This window comes from Oncorhynchus gorbuscha, linkage group LG18 (genome assembly GCF_021184085.1).
Source record: "Oncorhynchus gorbuscha isolate QuinsamMale2020 ecotype Even-year linkage group LG18, OgorEven_v1.0, whole genome shotgun sequence".
NCBI lineage: Eukaryota > Metazoa > Chordata > Actinopteri > Salmoniformes > Salmonidae > Oncorhynchus > Oncorhynchus gorbuscha.
This window is the reverse complement of record NC_060190.1, coordinates 73,842,345-73,860,128: the sequence shown is the minus strand read 5'-3', so window position 1 is coordinate 73,860,128 and position 17,784 is coordinate 73,842,345. Positions and strand designations below refer to the sequence as shown.

Below are 17,784 nucleotides of genomic sequence, written 5' to 3'. Positions count from 1 at the left end.
AAGTTTTTTTTTTTTTATAAAAAAAAGGGCGCTGTTCAGAAGAAGTACAAGGTCTAAATGAGATTCTGCACACGCGCACTTCACAGAGGAGGCGTTCCCTAACGGAAATATGCAAATAAATGTTACAACGTGCCAATAGGATCTCGCTAGCTCGTGCTTGGCTCTGCCCACTTCCTTGCTTGTTCTGCCCACTATGCTTCATTTTCTCCCACTGAAAACGACACAGATGAACTATCTTGGGTTAAGTTATAAATATATTTTTGACTGTACTGTTGAAAATAAGTAGGTTAAAGTAAAATTGTCCCATTCCAAATCATCATCAATATGATATGTTAAAGGAACGATATTTAGTTTATGGTCCCTGACATAAAGTAAATACGGTCTCGGAGCTCGTTTTTTCTCCCCGAGTTCCCAGTTGTTCGGAACGCTAAGACTTCGGATATAACCGCGTTCCCAGTGATTTTAACATGTGGAATGAATATTGGGTCATGTTCATTAAAGCATGCAACGGAAAATATTTAGCAACGGAAAACAAACATTAACCTATTTTTTATTGGATGCTAGGTAGTTCCTCTCTGTTTCAGTTCGTTTTCTTCCGTTTGGTGCCTAATAAACACGACCCTGATTAAGATTCATTTGAATAATTGGATAGGCTACCTTGCTAGGCTGATCAATAGTCTACACAGCCAAGATGCTCAGTGCTGCCTTTGACAAGAAATCAAACGCAATTGACAAAATGGACAAAGTAACTTTGTTTCGTCTTCTTTTGCTCTAAATAGATTCTAGTTGCAATGTTTAACTGAACTAGTCAATCTGTTGAATTGTTTTCTGTCCCACTTCTAGACTGGTGTTTTGGGATTATCTTTGCTCTCCAATAAACTCGCCGAGATTTTCACAGAAGATTCGGAAAATTACAGAACGTTCTATGGGTTTTCCGACTGTGAAAGTGATCTATGTGATAACAAGGTTTGCTATGTGTAATTTTGTGCATTTATTTTGCACCTGTTTACAAATTATCCAGTCAACGAGTTTATGCTATTTAATCGGGTCTTGTAAAATCCTAATTTATACCCACAGCGAGTTACTTTAATAATAGGCCTCATTTCAAAATGTACTGTTTGGAGGGAATCAGATTTGTATGGACCTTGTTCTCATTCAGTGGTTCTATATGGTTGTCAAAACCGTGATAATATTCAGGTAGATTGTGGTTGTCAACTGTGTTTCTTACTTCATCTATCTACCCCGTCTTTCCACCAGAGTTCAGACAGTGGCAATCCAGTGGATCTCAAAGGCAGCCCCATAAAACAGCCTGTACCCCATCGCTTCACATTACGGGTGGTACTGCGCCCCCGTAAACTAGCCACACCAACTCCTCACTCCAGTGAAGAAGAAGAAGAAGAGGAGAGGAAGATGGCGGCTGAGAAGGGAACAGTCAGATTTGAAGTTGAAGAGAAGCTGGTGACTGAAGCAACACAGCCTGTTAAACAACAGTCAGGTTCTGATTCTGAGGCTGATCTAGCACAGTCTGGATCTTTTCTGGCCAAGAGGGCCCAGAACGTCAAGGCTAACAAAGCTATGGTAAACGTGCCATTTGGTAAAATTACCACACACTCCCGAGAGGTGACAATCAAATAACGTCACGTTTATCTGTACAACTAATGCTGTGTATGCCTTGTTTTAACTCCGTCTCCTGCAGTTGGCTCAGTTGATAGCAGACCTGCATAAGATGCCAGGAGCTGCCCTGCTGAAGAGTCACAAAGAAGGAAATGTTAAAAAGGAGAAAGTCTCTGTGAGTTGATTCCATGTTTCTTGCTCACCATGGATGGGCATGTTCAATATATTCAAGTCCCTAGAGCCTTTTCTATTGGCCAGCGCAGGTTTCTTCAGCTTTTCTATTGGCTAGTGCAGCTTCATTGCTCCTTGATCTCTTCCTATTTCCCCTGCAGCGAGCGCCCCGCTCCAAGGGCGCAGTTGGGAAGTCCAGGACGAGCCCTAACAGATCCTCCCAGAGACGGACCCGCTCCATGGGGGGGGCTGAGAGCTTGGAGGCCCACCAGGAGGAGAGAGCGCTGGAGCTCAGTCTGGAGGAGGAACTATTGGAGGTTAACAAATACCCTTTTGACGCGATCATACCAACCCAAACTGTGCTGCACCGAGGGTGGATGCCGTAACCACGCTAGCTCAGTATTTCTTGGTTAAGTTTGGCTTTGTGTGTCCCCAGTACGGTAAAATAACCTCTAGATTCACATAGTATGAAATGTAGCTTGTGATGTATAGAGATTTGTTCTGGTAATAGATTTATCAACGAGCGGTCCCTGTTCCAGGTACGTGGTGATCCGAGGCAGAGGCGTGCTCCGCGTCCCAAACAGGCCAAACCTCACAAAATAAGACCTGTGGAGGAGATCACTGAGGATGTGCTACTGCTGGTGGCAGACCACACGACAGAGAAGGTGTACAACAGAGCCACAGTAAGTTTAGGTCTCACCAAAGTCGAAGGGGTATTGTCTTATGCACAATACAATACAATTTTGGTTGACCAATTTGCATCAAAAATGTATTTTTGCCGTCTCTTGTTGATTTGACGTCTGTCTGATTCTCAGGGCTCAACATGTCACCAGTGTCGTCAAAAGACTACCGACACCAAAACGTGTTGCCGTAATGAGGAGTGTCGTGGTATAGTGGGACAGTTCTGTGGCCCGTGTCTGAGGAACAGATATGGAGAGGATGTCAGGAAAGCCCTGCTCGACCCGGTAGGAACTCCATCACTTGTCTTTATACCCTTTTCATGTCAACCAAAATCTTACTGTGCTGGCTCTTATTTTATTTTCTCACAGTTGCATAACCAGGCCAGCACAGTTAACGCCTGATGTGGCCTGGCTTGGTTCAGCTGTTGTGTGAAGAAAAAAAAAGCACTAATGATTCATCAATATTTTTAAAAAGTATTTTGTCTCCTTGCTCGTAGAAAGTAGTTTAGTGGGTAGTAGCCTACAGCGTTCATGGCTACGTTAACTATCCACCTGGTAGCATGGGGCAGCAGGGGCAGCAGGGTAGCCTAGTGGTAGCCTAGTGGTTAGAGCTGACAAGGTACAAATCTGTCGTTCTGCCCCTGAACAGGCAGTTAACCCACTGTTCCTAGGCCGTCATTGAAAATAAGAATTTGTCAAACTGACTTGCCTGGTTAAATAAAGGTCAAATAAATGAATAAAATAAATGAACTTTTAGAGCCTAGCTGCTTGCAAGAACTCAAGAGCCTATTGCAGGTGCATTGGGTATATGAGTCATTCAGACACTCTCTCTAGGAGGTTATGAAAGTCTTGGAAGTTAGAATGTATTTATTTTTCTTGTTGTCCCCTGCTGCAGGACTGGCGGTGTCCACCGTGTCGAGGCATATGTAACTGCAGTTTCTGCCGTGCCAGAGACGGACGCTGCCCAACTGGAATCCTGTTCCCTCTGGCTCAGTTCCAAGGCTTCTCTGATGTCCACTCTTACCTCAGCAGGTCAGCTCTACCCCCGAACCCTTACTCTCTCTGGCTCAGGATCCTGAGTGGCGCAGCATGAGGCGTCACTACAGACCCGGCCGGGGTATGATCCCGGGCTGTATCACAACCGGCCATGATCGGAAGTCCCATATGGCATTGCAAAATTGGCCCAGCGTCAGGCTGTCATTGTAAAGAATAAGACCTTGTTTAAAAAAAATACCAGGGCTTCTGTCCACTCTTACCTCAGGTCGGGCCATGTGCATCTAGCTTCCGAGTGCTGATCTAGGATCATTTTCATACATGGCCCCTGAAATTCATCCTCTTGCACTCTACTTTAGTGCACTTGTAGTTTTGAATAGCAAGGGTTTTTCTTCCCTCGTATTGCAATTATAACATTGTACATGACTGTAAGTCGCTTTGGATAAAAGCGTCTGCTAAATGGCATTTATTATTATTATTATTGTATTTTTTTCTAGTCTTCACAGTAAACTGACAAATGAGGACTGAGGATCTGAATGGGAGCCTCAATGTCCTTATCTGACCACCAGGGGGAGCAGTTGCAAATCACTGGTCCGGGAATACAGAAGTTTGGCACCTAATCCAGATGAGGTTTATGTTCTATAACATGGTTTCTATTGCTGTTGTTGATATGAATGTTGATTTTAATCAGATTTTTTTCAAATAAATGATTTTTTGTTCACTTTACTAAGGACGAGTCACAACACCAGTCTGAGATGCTAAAGGGGTGGACATGATGTCAGATTTAAAGAATATGCCATTTAGCAGACACTTATCCAAAGCAATTTAGTCACGTGTGGTTGGGCCCCAGCGGGCATCAAACCCACAATCCTGGCGTTGCAAGTGCCATGCTCGACCAACTCAGTCAATAGGATCATCAATCTAAAAAGAACAGATCACACATTCTGTATTCATAATTTTTAATCCAGCTGTTGGCATTTGTAGTAATAACATTCAACAAAAAAAACCTCCCTTTTTAAATGAAATAAAAACAGTAAGGGCACTTGTCTGAACTAAATTGCAAGGATAGGAGTACAAATCAAATACTGAAACAATGCATCCAAATACATTTCCCACAACTTGTAGTTGATCAAGCTCGAAGTGGACATCAAGTCAATAGGGAGTTAAGTACTTAACCCTCTTCAAATGTGTATCCAAAATGGCATCCTACTCCCTTTAGTGCACTACTATTGACCAGGTCCCATAGTACTACATAGGGAATAGGGCGCCACTTGATGCACATTAAGAACCCCGGCTAGTCAGTCTTCTGCAATACATCTGACTGACCACACTACTGAAACTGACTGGATAAAAATAGTGACGAGGTCAATCTTAACGTTTGATCGACCCTGGCTTTCTGTTTGAGAAAACCTAATGATGCTGTTCTTACGTAATAAATCAGTACTTTCTTCCAAAACATGCAGGCCAATGCTGTTACAGAAATAGGGTTGTATAAATGTGGTTTTCCCAGAAGTGAAATTCCCAGAAAAGGGATTGCTTAAGCAGGAATACCTAAAGATTTCATTAACCTAGGAATGTTACCGGTTCTTTTGCAACCATAATACAGAAACCTAAGCTGTAATACAACCAGGTCCAGAGCCAGGTTATATTGACTGTCTAGAACTGATGACGAAACATTCCATTTCACAAGTTCTCTTAAAACAGAATATGGATTTTTGGTTTTAGCTGAAATTATTTTTTTTGCATTATTTGGAAATAAGATGTAAAAAAATAGGGTTAAAGTTGTCTAGGAAGAATTTGTTATCCAAATGCATCAGAAAGAACTTGAGTATGAAGCAAATGGACAACTATACCATAAGTAAATCATATGTACTGGGACTGGACTGTATTGAATACATACATAGTTCATTCTATAGACAGAACACTTTTTGAAATAGTTTAAACAAAATCTACATTTATATAAAAGTTTAGAATAGAAGTTTAAGATTGATTGTGTATGAGAGACTCACAACAGAAAGGCAATCTCTTGCAACCATAAAGTTCAGTTGATCCTTCCTATGCTAAGAATTTCCGTAGCTTTACACGAAAGAGAAAAGAAAACATATGTACATACAAAAAGACTTATCCCAAATGTTCTTTTTTTTTGCTATGATAAACGTATCAAAGCATGATGGCTTGAATGTGTACCTATATAATAATCATATAAAAAGGCAAACAACAAGGAGATATTTCATGACGATTTTAGATTTCTGTCCCTGTTTAGTACACTACTTTTGACCAGGACCCCATGTAGGTGATTGTGTCCCCCCTCCCTGCTGATTAATGCTCCTGGGTCTGGGCTGGATTCAGGGACATGAAACATGCCAAACGCTGCAGATACAAATAGAAAAAAAACAAGAGCCGATTCCCTTTTTCTACACCATCTGAACGTTGTGTAACGTTACATCCTCCTGAACAGGCCCCAGAAGTCACTAGTGACCAAATAACGGTGAGCCCCTCCCCCATACACACTGGCCTCCAATGAGAAAGAACCAACGGTGATACCGGGCAAGAGAAGGTGTGAGAGACCAGGCGAAGGCCCAACCCACTCAACCAGCTAGTACAGTGGAGTACTGAAGATATCCCTGGTGTATACTGTACTATACCCAGACAGAGGGGGGTTGGACAAGAGACCTGAGAGGGGGTGTGGCTCCGAGCCATGGGGAGGGGACTCCGAGTAGTGCGTTTCTGCATTATGTACAAATAGAGATTGGAAGTGATGGATTTGTATTGTGTTCCAGAGAAGGTGCCTTTGTGAATGTGTTACTAGGACAACCACTGTAGTAGTACCATTCATGCCCTTCCATTATCGATCAGATCTAGGTAACTAACATCTAGACTGCTCTCAACCCGACTCACAGCCAATGAAATGGGTAAGGTCATGGAAATACGCCATAGCACTGTATCTGAAGGGACTCCCTGGATCCTGTCTCAGCTTTCAAAAATATCTAAACAAGAGCTCTCCCCTCCCATTATTAGCCCTTAGTTTTACTGTATATAATCTAGACACATATAGCCCTTATAGATCAATGTCCGCTGCTCCACTACCGTCCTGATCCCCACATCCAATCAACCAATCAGTAATCAATATCCATTACTGTTGATGGAATGCAGGTCAGCCACCTGCATCACGTTGATGCCGCTGCTGGCCAATCGGGCGATGCCCTCGGGCGACAGTGTCTCCATGGCAATGAGGGCGTGTTGGTCATTGACCACACCCCCAGCCCCGCCATCTGTGGCTCCGCCTCCACCCGACTGAGGGGCGGAGTTATCGGAGGTCACAACGCCACCAGTGGTTCCTTTCTTGTTGAGGTGGGTCTTGAGGTGTTTGGAGAGGTGGTCGCTGCGCATGAAGCGCTTTGGACACTCTGTACACGTGAACTTCTTCTCACCTAGATGGCATGAAGAGGTTACAGGTTAGTAGTGATTATTCTTGTAACCCGGAGAAATGTCTCCTTAAAAACAGAACAAATGTCTGGCATCAGTGGTTTCTTTCATCATGATTATTCAGAAAGAAAAAAACATACCTAATCTGCACAGAGGTCAGTGTTATGTTGGGACCAATAGGAGAAAGACAGAAGTGTCTGTAAATGACTGAAATGGTAAATCATTACGCAATAGGGTCAAAGGTTATTCCCGAGACCTGGTTATCACCATATAATAACCTAGTCAGAGGTTGTAACTAGGGCCCCAGAGTTGTTCCTCGTCCAGTCATCACAAGGTCAGCAGTGACCGGCAACAACCACAGAGATGCACTATGCAGATATCACTCCATTATTTCCTGGCTAGCGAGCCTAATTTCAGTTTGTTTGACAAAAAACAAGTATAATGTAGAGAATCAGTTGAACTAAACCTCTGAAATATATTTTCCAGCTGTTTGAAGCTCGTGTACAAAAACAAGAAGCATAGAAATGGCGCCGATCTACAACTCACCACTCTAGACCGGGGACATTCACAACACCACCTCCAGCTCTGTGTGGTGAGGCTGGGTACGGGGACACAACACCACCTCCAGCTCTGTGTGGTGAGGCTGTGTACGGGGACACAACACCACCTCCAGCTCTGTGTGGTGAGGCTGGGTACGGGGACACAACACCACCTCCAGCTCTGTTTGTGTGATGAGGCTGGGTACGGGGACACAACACCACCTCCAGCTCTGTGTGGTGAGGCTGGGTACGGGGACACAACACCACCTCTGTGTGATGAGGCTGGGTAGGGGACACAACACCACCTCCAGCTCTGTTTGTGTGATGAGGCTGGGTACGGGGACACAACACCACCTCCAGCTCTGTTTGTGTGATGAGGCTGGGTACGGGGACACAACACCACCTCCAGCTCTGTTTGTGTGATGAGGCTGGGTACGGGGACACAACACCACCTCCAGCTCTGTTTGTGTGGTGAGGCTGGGTACGGGGACACAACACCACCTCCAGCTCTGTTTGTGTGATGAGGCTGGGTACGGGGACACAACACCACCTCCAGCTCTGTGTGGTGAGGCTGGGTACGGGGACACAACACCACCTCCAGCTCTGTTTGTGTGGTGAGACTGGGTACGGGGACACAACACCACCTCCAGCTCTGTTTGTGTGATGAGGCTGGGTACGGGGACACAACACCACCTCCAGCTCTGTTTGTGTGGTGAGACTGGGTACGGGGACACAACACCACCTCCAGCTCTGTTTGTGTGATGAGGCTGGGTACGGGGACACAACACCACCTCCAGTTCTGTGTGGTGAGGCTGGGTACGGGGACACAACACCACCTCCAGCTCTGTTTGTGTGGTGAGACTGGGTACGGGGACACAACACCACCTCCAGCTCTGTGTGGTGAGGCTGGGTAGGGGGACATTCACAACACCACCTCCAGCTCTGTGTGGTGAGGCTGGGTACGGGGACACAACACCACCTCCAGCTCTGTTTGTGTGGTGAGACTGGGTACGGGGACACAACACCACCTCCAGCTCTGTTTGTGTGATGAGGCTGGGTACGGGGACACAACACCACCTCCAGCTCTGTTTGTGTGGTGAGACTGGGTACGGGGACACAACACCACCTCCAGCTCTGTTTGTGTGGTGAGACTGGGTACGGGGACACAACACCACCTCCAGCTCTGTTTGTGTGATGAGGCTGGGTACGGGGACACAACACCACCTCCAGTTCTGTGTGGTGAGGCTGGGTACGGGGACACAACACCACCTCCAGCTCTGTTTGTGTGGTGAGACTGGGTACGGGGACACAACACCACCTCCAGCTCTGTGTGGTGAGGCTGGGTAGGGGGACATTCACAACACCACCTCCAGCTCTGTGTGGTGAGGCTGGGTACGGGGACACAACACCACCTCCAGCTCTGTTTGTGTGGTGAGGCTGGGTACGGGGACACAACACCACCTCCAGCTCTGTGTGGTGAGGCTGGGTAGGGGGACACAACACCACCTCCAGCTCTGTGTGGTGAGGCTGGGTACGGGGACACAACACCACCTCCAGCTCTGTGTGGTGAGGCTGGGTAGGGGGACACAACACCACCTCCAGCTCTGTGTGGTGAGGCTGGGTACGGGGACACAACACCACCTCCAGCTCTGTGTGGTGAGGCTGGGTAGGGGGACATTCACAACACCACCTCCAGCTCTGTGTGGTGAGGCTGGGTACGGGGAGAGCTAAATTGACAACTTCCATAGACTGGTTAGCTGACAATGACGCGGGCTCTTCAAATGGGCCAGGAGGCCATGTGCTGTGATTCTGGATGGTCAGATCGCGAGCAACAATGACAAGAAACTGCCATATGGGGGATCCTTAGTGACCGATTTCAGCTAGTTTGACCTTGTTCTCGATACCATGTCTTGTTATGAGGCATTCTGATGGACGTCACAGCTGACATTAGCTAGCTAGCCAACAACTGTAACAACTCATTAGAGAGAAAAGTGCTCATTGTGCAACTTGATTTATGTTTTCAATGAACATGGGAGATTAAATCTTTCGATTTACATGTTGCCGACCCAGTCTGTTTTGCTCCATAGTTGTGCGCGCCGGTTTTGTCGCTAAAACAACCAACCATAGTCTCTGTTATAACATATTAATAAAGATGCCATTTAAAAATCGGCTTGGCCGTCTCACCTGTGTGTGTCCTCTTGTGGCGTTGCAGTTCGTCTGAGCGAGTGAATTTCTTCCCACAGAAGGACCAGCCGCAGACGAAGGGTCGTTCTCCAGTGTGCCAGCGAAGGTGAGCTCTCAGGTGAGATGTCTTACCGTACACCTTCCCACAACCTGGCATGTGACAGATATGCTGCTTCTTCTTATTGGGATCTCTGAACAGGAAAAGGGGGAATTGACAGTCATTTTACTGTTAGGCTATTAGATGTGTGCCACCAACCTTTTTCTGCGGTTTCAGAAATATTGCCCCCAGTCTTCACATATCATGCCACTCATATATACTTCCCACCCGGTCTCTCCGATTAGCTTGCATTGTTATTCTTTTCCCCCTCTCTCTGGCATCAGCATTTTTTTATTCACCAGGATTACTCCTAAATCAAAATCTAATCTGCACAGAGGTCATTGTTACGTTGGGACCAATAGGATCAAGACAGAAGTATGTGCATACGAGTCATAAGCAATAGTGTCAGTGGTTCTTCCTGAAACCCGGTTATAAACCCACATAACCAACCTGGTTCCTGGCTACATCATCGTAAAATCAAGAGAAAGGCTTCCAGGTGATAAAAACAAACATTTGACCCAGCTCTTGGCGTTTCCCCGATAATGCAATAGTGTTGACAGACTCAGATGTTAGGTACCTCGCCTCTCCGTCCTTGCAGAAGGGACAGGTGCAGGCTTCCCTGCGTGTCCGGCGGTTCTGAGGCTGAGGGGACGTGTCTCCCTCCTCCATGACTGTGCCGTCATCCAGACTGTCTCCCCCTGCCTGCAAACCCTGGTCTCCTGTGGAGGAATAAACAGGAACTTCAGCCATTACAATAAACCTACAGTATATTCAGCGTTTAAACATCATTGGCCTTCCCGTCCATGAAAGCTTACTGCGACGAATCAATTGTTTTAGGTGTGTATCTAGAGCCATTGGGCATTACAGATACAAAATAACCTTCAAGTAAAATCAACATTTATTGGTCACGTACACAGTTTAGTAGATGTCCTAGCGGGTGCAGAAAACTGCTTCGCATAAAGAGAACTGCTTCGCATAAAGAGAACCTCATGACAGTCAACAGACCAAATACAATAGCATGTGATTAATTATTCTGCCATTGTACTGTGGAGACTAAACCAGTTTAAACATCTTATTATCCTACCTACCCAAATTACAATTACAAGTCCAACCAGTATGGTCAGGTTGAGGCATTGGGGAAATCCATGTTGAATTTCATGTCTAATTTCAGGACAGAAAAACTATAGCCAAGCCATAAAATGTAAATGCTGGTAGGAACAGGGCAAACTTGGACCACATGACGTTTGTCTGTCTGTGGGGGCCCGGATAAGACACTGACAGGGTGGGTGGGGTGGTTACACCCCCTCATCTACTCCAACGGACTGCCCGACCAGACAAACCTCTCACGAGCCAACCAGACAAACCTCTCACGAGCCAACCAGACAAACCTCTCACGAGCCAACCAGACAAACCTCTCACGAGCCAACCAGACAAACCTCTCACGAGCCAACCAGACAAACCTCTCACGAGCCAACCAGACAAACCTCTCACGAGCCAACCAGACAAACCTCTCACGAGCCAACCAGACAAACCTCTCACGAGCCAACCAGACAAACCTCTCACGAGCCAACCAGACAAACCTCTCACGAGCCAACCAGACAAACCTCTCACGAGCCAACCAGACAAACCTCTCACGAGCCAACCAGACAAACCTCTCACGAGCCAACCAGACAAACCTCTCACGAGCCAACCAGACAAACCTCTCACGAGCCAACCAGACAAACCTCTCACGAGCCAACCAGACAAACCTCTCACGAGCCAACCAGACAAACCTCTCACGAGCCAACCAGACAAACCTCTCACTAGCGGATTGTCACTGACCCACGGAGGAGTAAAGGAAATGCTTAGTCAATGCCCGTCTGTTACTCTGAACACACACACCATGTAGATACTAGCCCCATGTAGATACTAGCCCCATGTAGATACTAGCCCCATGTAGATACTAGCCCCATGTAGATACTAGCCCCATGTAGATACTAGCCCCATGTAGATACTAGCCCCATGTAGATACTAGCCCCATGTAGATACTAGCCCTGTTTTGGCCCTGTTTGGCCCTGTCCGGGGGTGTCCTCGGATGGGGCCACAGTGTCTCCTGACCCCTCCTGTCTCAGCCTCCAGTATTTATGCTGCAGTAGTTTATGTGTCGGGGGGCTGGGGTCAGTTTGTTTATCTGGAGTACTTCTCCTGTCCTATTCAGGTGTCCTGTGTGAATCTAAGTGTGCGTTCTCTAATTCTCTCCTTCTCTCTTTCTTTCTCTCTCTCGGAGGACCTGAGCCCTAGGACCATGCCCCAGGACTACCTGACATGATGACTCCTTGCTGTCCCCAGTCCACCTGGCCATGCTGCTGCTCCAGTTTCAACTGGCCTGGGCCCTAGGACCATGTCTCAGGACTACCTGACATGAGGACTCCTTGCTGTCCCCAGTCCACCTGGCCATGCTCCTGCTCCAGTTTCAACTGTTCTGCCTTACTATTATTCAACCATGCTGGTCATTTATGAACATTTGAACATCTTGGCCACGTTCTGTTATAATCTCCACCCGGCACAGCCAGAAGAGGACTGGCCACCCCACATATGCTCTCTCTAATTCTCTCTTTCTTTCTTTCTCTCTCTCGGAGGACCTGAGCCCTAGGACCGTGCCCCAGGACTACCTGACATGATGGCTCCTTGCTGTCCCCAGTCCACCTGACTGTGCTGCTGCTCCAGTTTCAACTGTTCTGCCTTATTATTATTTGACCATGCTGGTCATTTATGAAAATTTGAACATCTTGGTCATGTTCTGTTATAATCTCTACCCGGCACAGCCAGAAGAGGACTGGCCACCCCACATAGCCCGGTTCCTCTCTAGGTTTCTTCCTAGGTTTTGGCCTTTCTAGGGAGTTTTTCCTAGCCACCGTGCTTTTACACCTGCATTGTTTGCTGTTTGGGGTTTTAGGCTGGGTTTCTGTACAGCACTTTGAGATATCAGCTGATGTACGAAGGGCTATATAAATAAATTTGATTTGATTTGACTAGCCCCATGTAGATACTAGCCCCATGTAGATACTAGCCCCATGTAGATACTAGCCCCATGTAGATACTAGCCCCATGTAGATACTAGCCCCATGTAGATACTAGCACCATGTAGATACTAGCCCCATGTAGATACTAGCCCCATGTAGATACTAGCCCCATGTAGATACTAGCACCATGTAGATACTAGCACCATGTAGATACTAGCACCATGTAGATACTAGCACCATGTAGATACTAGCACCATGTAGATACTAGCACCATGTAGATACTAGCACCATGTAGATACTAGCACCATGTAGATACTAGCACCATGTAGCGTGAACAAGGCAAACCAGTTGGCTTACTTTACACTTACTTTCGCATTCCAGGCATCAAGCTACATTTGTTGACATCAAATCATTCAAAACCGACTGAATGAAAACCTTTAATCTGATTACATCAATTAAAGTGCGGATATGGGTAAGTCTACAACTGTGACCACCCGTGCATCAAGCGAAGTAACATTAAAAATATATATATATTTTTTTTTAAACTCCAGCAAAAATCGGTCAGTTATATGGGCTGCGTCTCAATCCACCGTATCCGTCTAGGTCGGCCTTCCGCGTCTGAACGGGTTGGCTGCGAAAACTATTTTGACCAATCGATGGAAAGAGACTCTCGCGAACATGATGGCGTTCTCCATCTTGCGCTACGACCTACACAAGTGTCACGAGACTCGTCTGAAGGACTCGTAAAAAAGTAGTATGGAGGTAATTTGGTGACCCCTCCCAAAAATAAGGGGTTACACACACACACACACACACACACACACACACACACACACACACACACACACACACACACACACACACACACACACATATATTTTAACTGACTTGCCTGGTTAAATAAAGGTAAAAAAATATATATATAAAAAAATTACCTTTATTTATAGCAGTCCTTTGTTTCATTTATGAATGAGTTACTCAATGCGTTTCTATGGGCTGTTAGTAAAAGACTAATTGAAATTCAATAGGATAAGTGTTAATTCAGTCCTGAGCAGAACACGTACCAGCTGTGTTAGAGATGGTGATGGGGACTCCTTGTAGCTGGTGCATCTGTAAACCAGAGTTCTGCAGTGTGTTGAGGTTGATGGTGTGCAGGCCAGGGAGTTGCATGGTACCTCCCTGGGCCTGGCCCAGCTGAGAGAGACCCTGCATGGGGGCCAGGGTGATCTGGGTCCCCACTGGGCTCTGCAGCTGGAGGGTCTGCCAGCTCACCTGGAGGGATGAGGTAGAGGAATTGATTAGCAGATCGAGGAAGTCCATATTGATCGATTAGGAACGGACACATTTAAGTTATATTTTCCATTCGGCCTGTTCCGAGGCCTTCATTGAAAATAAGAATTTGTTCTTAACCGACTTGCCTAGTAAAATAAAAAAATAAAAAAATTATGTTGGACTAAGATGAGTTTACATTCCCCTTTTGTTTTCTCTCTGGCATCAGTGGGTTTTTTCATCACAAACTATTCAGAAATTAAAACATCATACATCTGCACAGAGATCCATACGTAGAATGTATGCACACATGACTGTAAGTCGCTTTGGATAAAAGCGTCTGCTAAATGGCATATATTATTATATTTATTATATTAGATCATTGTTACATTTGATCATTAGGAAAAAGACAGGAGTGTCTAAGTCAGTGGTTCCCAACCAGGCTACAACCAGGGTACCTAGTCTATCCACATGGGATACTATGATAAGACTCATGAGACCATAGGCCTACTGGTAAACTGCAAGAGGGGGTACTTCAGGGGTACTCCAGCCAGAGCAACATTCAGTTAGTTGGCGTTACTGTAAGGGGAAAAGGTGCTAAATCACAAATGTAAGCTATAGGGCCAGGGGTTTATACCTAAGAACTGGTTATCATCTTATAATAACCTAGCCAGAGCCTGTAACTAGGGCGCCAACACTAATCAACAAATACATTCTGAAAAATCTTGAGTAGAACTCCTTCTAGCTCACCTGTCCGTTGAGCCCGACGGTCCTCAGCAGGATGGGAGAGGTGTTGGGGAGGGTCTGAATTTGCAGGTTCTGCAGGGCATCCTGGGTAAGCGTCGGGGTCGCGAACACCTGTCCCCCAGCTGAGATTGTCTGCAGGGAGGTCCCTCCTTGGATGAGCTGCTGGGGTTGAATGAGGATCTGCTGCGGCTGATCTCTGTTATCTGGCTGGATGGGGATCCCGCCGCCAGAATTCTGGAAGCCGTTGGTGCTCTGAGTCTGCTGTGTCATGCCTCCATAAGAGGTGCCTGTCTGAGTGGTGGTGGTGGTTGAGTTGGTATAGTACGTGCCAGAGGTTGACACTACCTGCTGCATCAGCTGCTGGTTAGAGCCTCCGTCCCCTTCAGACCCACTAGCTGCACTGACCGGAAGGAGGGTGATATTGCCATTTAGGAGACCAGGCATATTAGCCAACTGGAACTGGCCCTGGTTGTTCTGCAGGACGCTGTTACCCAGACCTAGGTTCTGTAGGGGGATGGCTTGCTGTAGGACCCCGGCGGGCATGGTTAGGATATTTCCTCCACTCCCTGTTCTAACCAGCTGCTGACCCCCGTTAGGCGAGGAGACTAGCTGGAACTGTCCTGCCCCAGCTGCATTAGGGTCCTGCTGCACCCCTGCCTGGGCAAACTGTAGATGCTGGCCATCCACCGTCTGGAACTGAGGGATCACCTGGTAATGGATGTTGGGCATGGACACAACCTGGCCCCCAGACATGGTGAGGACCTGCTGGCCCTGTAGAGAAGGAGCCGAGGACAGCACATACTGCTGCTGTCCCTGGTGCCCACTGGAGACCGACGTCAACACCTGTTGCCCCCTGTTCTTCCCCGAGTCGCCCGCGGTCATGACCATGCCAGTGGAGTCGGTGGTGATGGTGTTGGAACCACTGGAGCTACCAAGACTGACAGGGATGATCTGCCAGCTCCCATTGGCTGTCTGGGTCAGCTGGGCTTGGCTTAGGTCTAACTGTTGTTCGGAGCCGGAGTCACTCTCGCCTGGGGTGTCGATTCTACTACAGGTCGCTGCTAACAGAGCTAAAGGAGAGGGCTGCTGGGAGTCCTGCAAAAAAACAAAGTTGGATTTTTGTTGTGAAGCTACTAGTATACAAAACTCAACACATTGTTCACAGGAAGAGTAGCTCCTACATGTGCAACAGCTAATGGGGATCTAATCAATAAGATACAGCGTCACAAAACTTTATCAAAGGGGTTCTGTTTGATATAACAATGTGATCTGCTTTTCAAGGTGTTCATAAGAGAAACCAAATCTAGTCTGAAAGAGTTCAATTAAAACAAATGAAACCACAGTGAAAGACAAACAATAATTAACATAATGTAAAATTCTTGTCACATTTGCCATGGTTTTAACATCACACCTACAGTGAAATGTGACAGTACACACAGCATTCCAGTGCATGTGCTGCAGCAGGCATGAGTGAGAGGGCAAGCCACGGGAGAGGAAATGGGGGGAGAGCCAGTAGCAAATGGGTGGGATCACATTTTTTTTTAAAGAGCAGCGGCGGGCTAAACTTCCCCTCCCCCAACCCACCCACACCTTTTATCTTGCCCTATAAAACTAGCTCACTCAGCCGAAGCCACCCCCTCCGACGCCAGCCAAAATGGGCTGTGCGAGCTGCTGTACGGGGCTGGCAGGAACTCCCCGTGTGGGATCATCCACCTCTACGACTGCCTATATCCCCACCCCGGTGACATGTGCTTGTGAGAAATCAACAACACTGATCAAAACCCATTCCCACCACTGACCACAGTTAAGCTACGCATTTATCCATAGCTAGCTTAGATAAAATAAAATAAAATGTCTCATGCTTGGCTACTTTTCTAGCTTTTAGTTAACGTTACATGTCAGGAGGGGGGAGCAAAGGGGGTAACGTCTCTAGCAAACATCAGAGGAATACATTGAATGCACGTTATCTGGGAATGTGTAATGTTATTTGACTGGCGAGCATACTTGTCCGGTATTTGTGTTTCGCTTTTGAAGGAAGCCTCCACCGCTTTCCACCATCGCGGCCATTTCATCCTGTTGGTCTGTAAATGTAACGTTGCAAATGGATTAGCTGCTAACAGTAGCTAACTACTTGCTATTAGTTGCCAGTAAAACAAAAGCAAGCTAGGATATTACAACTGACACGTCTACGATACTTTCATTGGATAAAATAAAAACATTGCTAATACCACGAACTAGCAAACTAAGTTCTGCAAGTTTTTCAACATCAAACAAACAAAACAAAAAGAAACAACAACCGCAAAAAACAGCTGCTAACTGGCTAAAGAAAGTAGCTAAATAGCTAGCTCGTAGCATGGCAACGATTAGCGGAGTCTTAATTACACAACCGCTAACTAACGTTAGCTGCCTGACTAGCTAACGACATGATATTCCAAGAGGTTTAACATTTGTTTTCCAACCTTAACTAGTTGTTAGCAAAAGCTAGCTAATCTATCTCATGCGACTTTTCATCCGAAGTGACCGGCTAACCATTAGCTCGTTAACGTTAGCTTAAAGATTCAATAAAATGGGTTATCGAATTTAGAGCTGAAGAGTTTTGAGACCTTGGTACATTTTTTTCAGATTTGCCTGTGCTTTTATCATCTACTTCATAAACAATCACCTGCCTATTAAGTTAGCTTCATAGACTTTTACAAAACTACTGTAGCTACTTCTGAAAAGGGGGGGGAGAAGAGAGAATAAGAAAAAAGTTCACCTACCACTCATAATTTCGAGACGGGAGGAGTTTCTCGGGCTTCTTTTAGGTTGACATCAACTTTTTGCTCTTCAACCAAACATGCTGATTCTGCTACGAAGGAGAAAGGAGGAGATTTTTTTTTTATCCAATCAGATGTCGACTTGTGTTGTTGTGGGCCAATGAAAATGCTGTTTTCTTTCATAACTTAGATCTCCCTCCCGGGGGGTTTCTACGTTGAGCAGTGTGAGTTTGATTTAGTAACTGAGCTACATCGGCTTGTATATTTGCGCTTAAATTATTATTATTATTATTTTAAACCTGTGGA

At 46.1% G+C, this 17,784-nt stretch overlaps 2 protein-coding genes across 4 annotated transcripts; one reads left to right on the top strand and one right to left on the bottom strand.

Annotated features, from left to right (window-relative positions):
• Positions 1-83: 83 nt before the first annotated feature.
• LOC124002637 (cell division cycle-associated protein 7-like) lies at positions 84-4,184 on the top strand. The gene is made up of 9 exons (XM_046310212.1): positions 84-745; positions 844-966; positions 1,258-1,578; positions 1,697-1,789; positions 1,947-2,102; positions 2,325-2,468; positions 2,601-2,750; positions 3,361-3,497; positions 3,956-4,184. Exons 1-9 carry the CDS (start codon positions 692-694, stop codon positions 3,984-3,986), a joined length of 1,209 nt encoding a protein of 402 aa, XP_046166168.1. The 5' UTR covers positions 84-691; the 3' UTR covers positions 3,987-4,184.
• Positions 4,185-4,403: 219 nt separating this feature from the next.
• On the bottom strand, positions 4,404-17,569 carry sp1 (sp1 transcription factor). 3 transcript variants are annotated; one of them, XM_046310208.1, is made up of 7 exons: positions 17,482-17,569; positions 16,727-16,803; positions 14,726-15,817; positions 13,771-13,978; positions 10,282-10,423; positions 9,608-9,798; positions 4,404-6,889 (listed from the first exon to the last, which is right to left on the bottom strand). In XM_046310208.1, the coding sequence occupies exons 1-7, from the start codon at positions 17,486-17,488 to the stop codon at positions 6,582-6,584; spliced, it is 2,025 nt and encodes a 674-aa protein (XP_046166164.1). In that variant the 5' UTR covers positions 17,489-17,569; the 3' UTR covers positions 4,404-6,581. The 3 variants fall into 3 exon arrangements, with proteins under 3 accessions (XP_046166164.1, XP_046166165.1, XP_046166163.1); XM_046310209.1 differs by lacking the exon at positions 17,482-17,569 and adding an exon at positions 17,389-17,441; XM_046310207.1 differs by lacking the exon at positions 17,482-17,569 and adding an exon at positions 17,326-17,346.
• Between the last annotated feature and the right edge of the window lie 215 nt (positions 17,570-17,784).

Coding starts and splice junctions, on each gene's coding strand:
- sp1 (XM_046310207.1), bottom strand. Junction 13,979..14,725: donor CCGTCGGGCTCAACGGACAG/GTGAGCTAGAAG, acceptor TCATCCCTCCAG/GTGAGCTGGCAGACCCTCCA. Junction 10,424..13,770: donor CACCATCTCTAACACAGCTG/GTACGTGTTCTG, acceptor ATTCCTCCACAG/GAGACCAGGGTTTGCAGGCA.
- LOC124002637 (XM_046310212.1), top strand. CDS start 692: ATGCTCAGTGCTGCCTTTGACAAGAAATCAAACGCAATTGACAAAATG. Junction 2,103..2,324: donor TGGAGGAGGAACTATTGGAG/GTTAACAAATAC, acceptor TCCCTGTTCCAG/GTACGTGGTGATCCGAGGCA. Junction 3,498..3,955: donor GTCCACTCTTACCTCAGCAG/GTCAGCTCTACC, acceptor ATTTTTTTCTAG/TCTTCACAGTAAACTGACAA.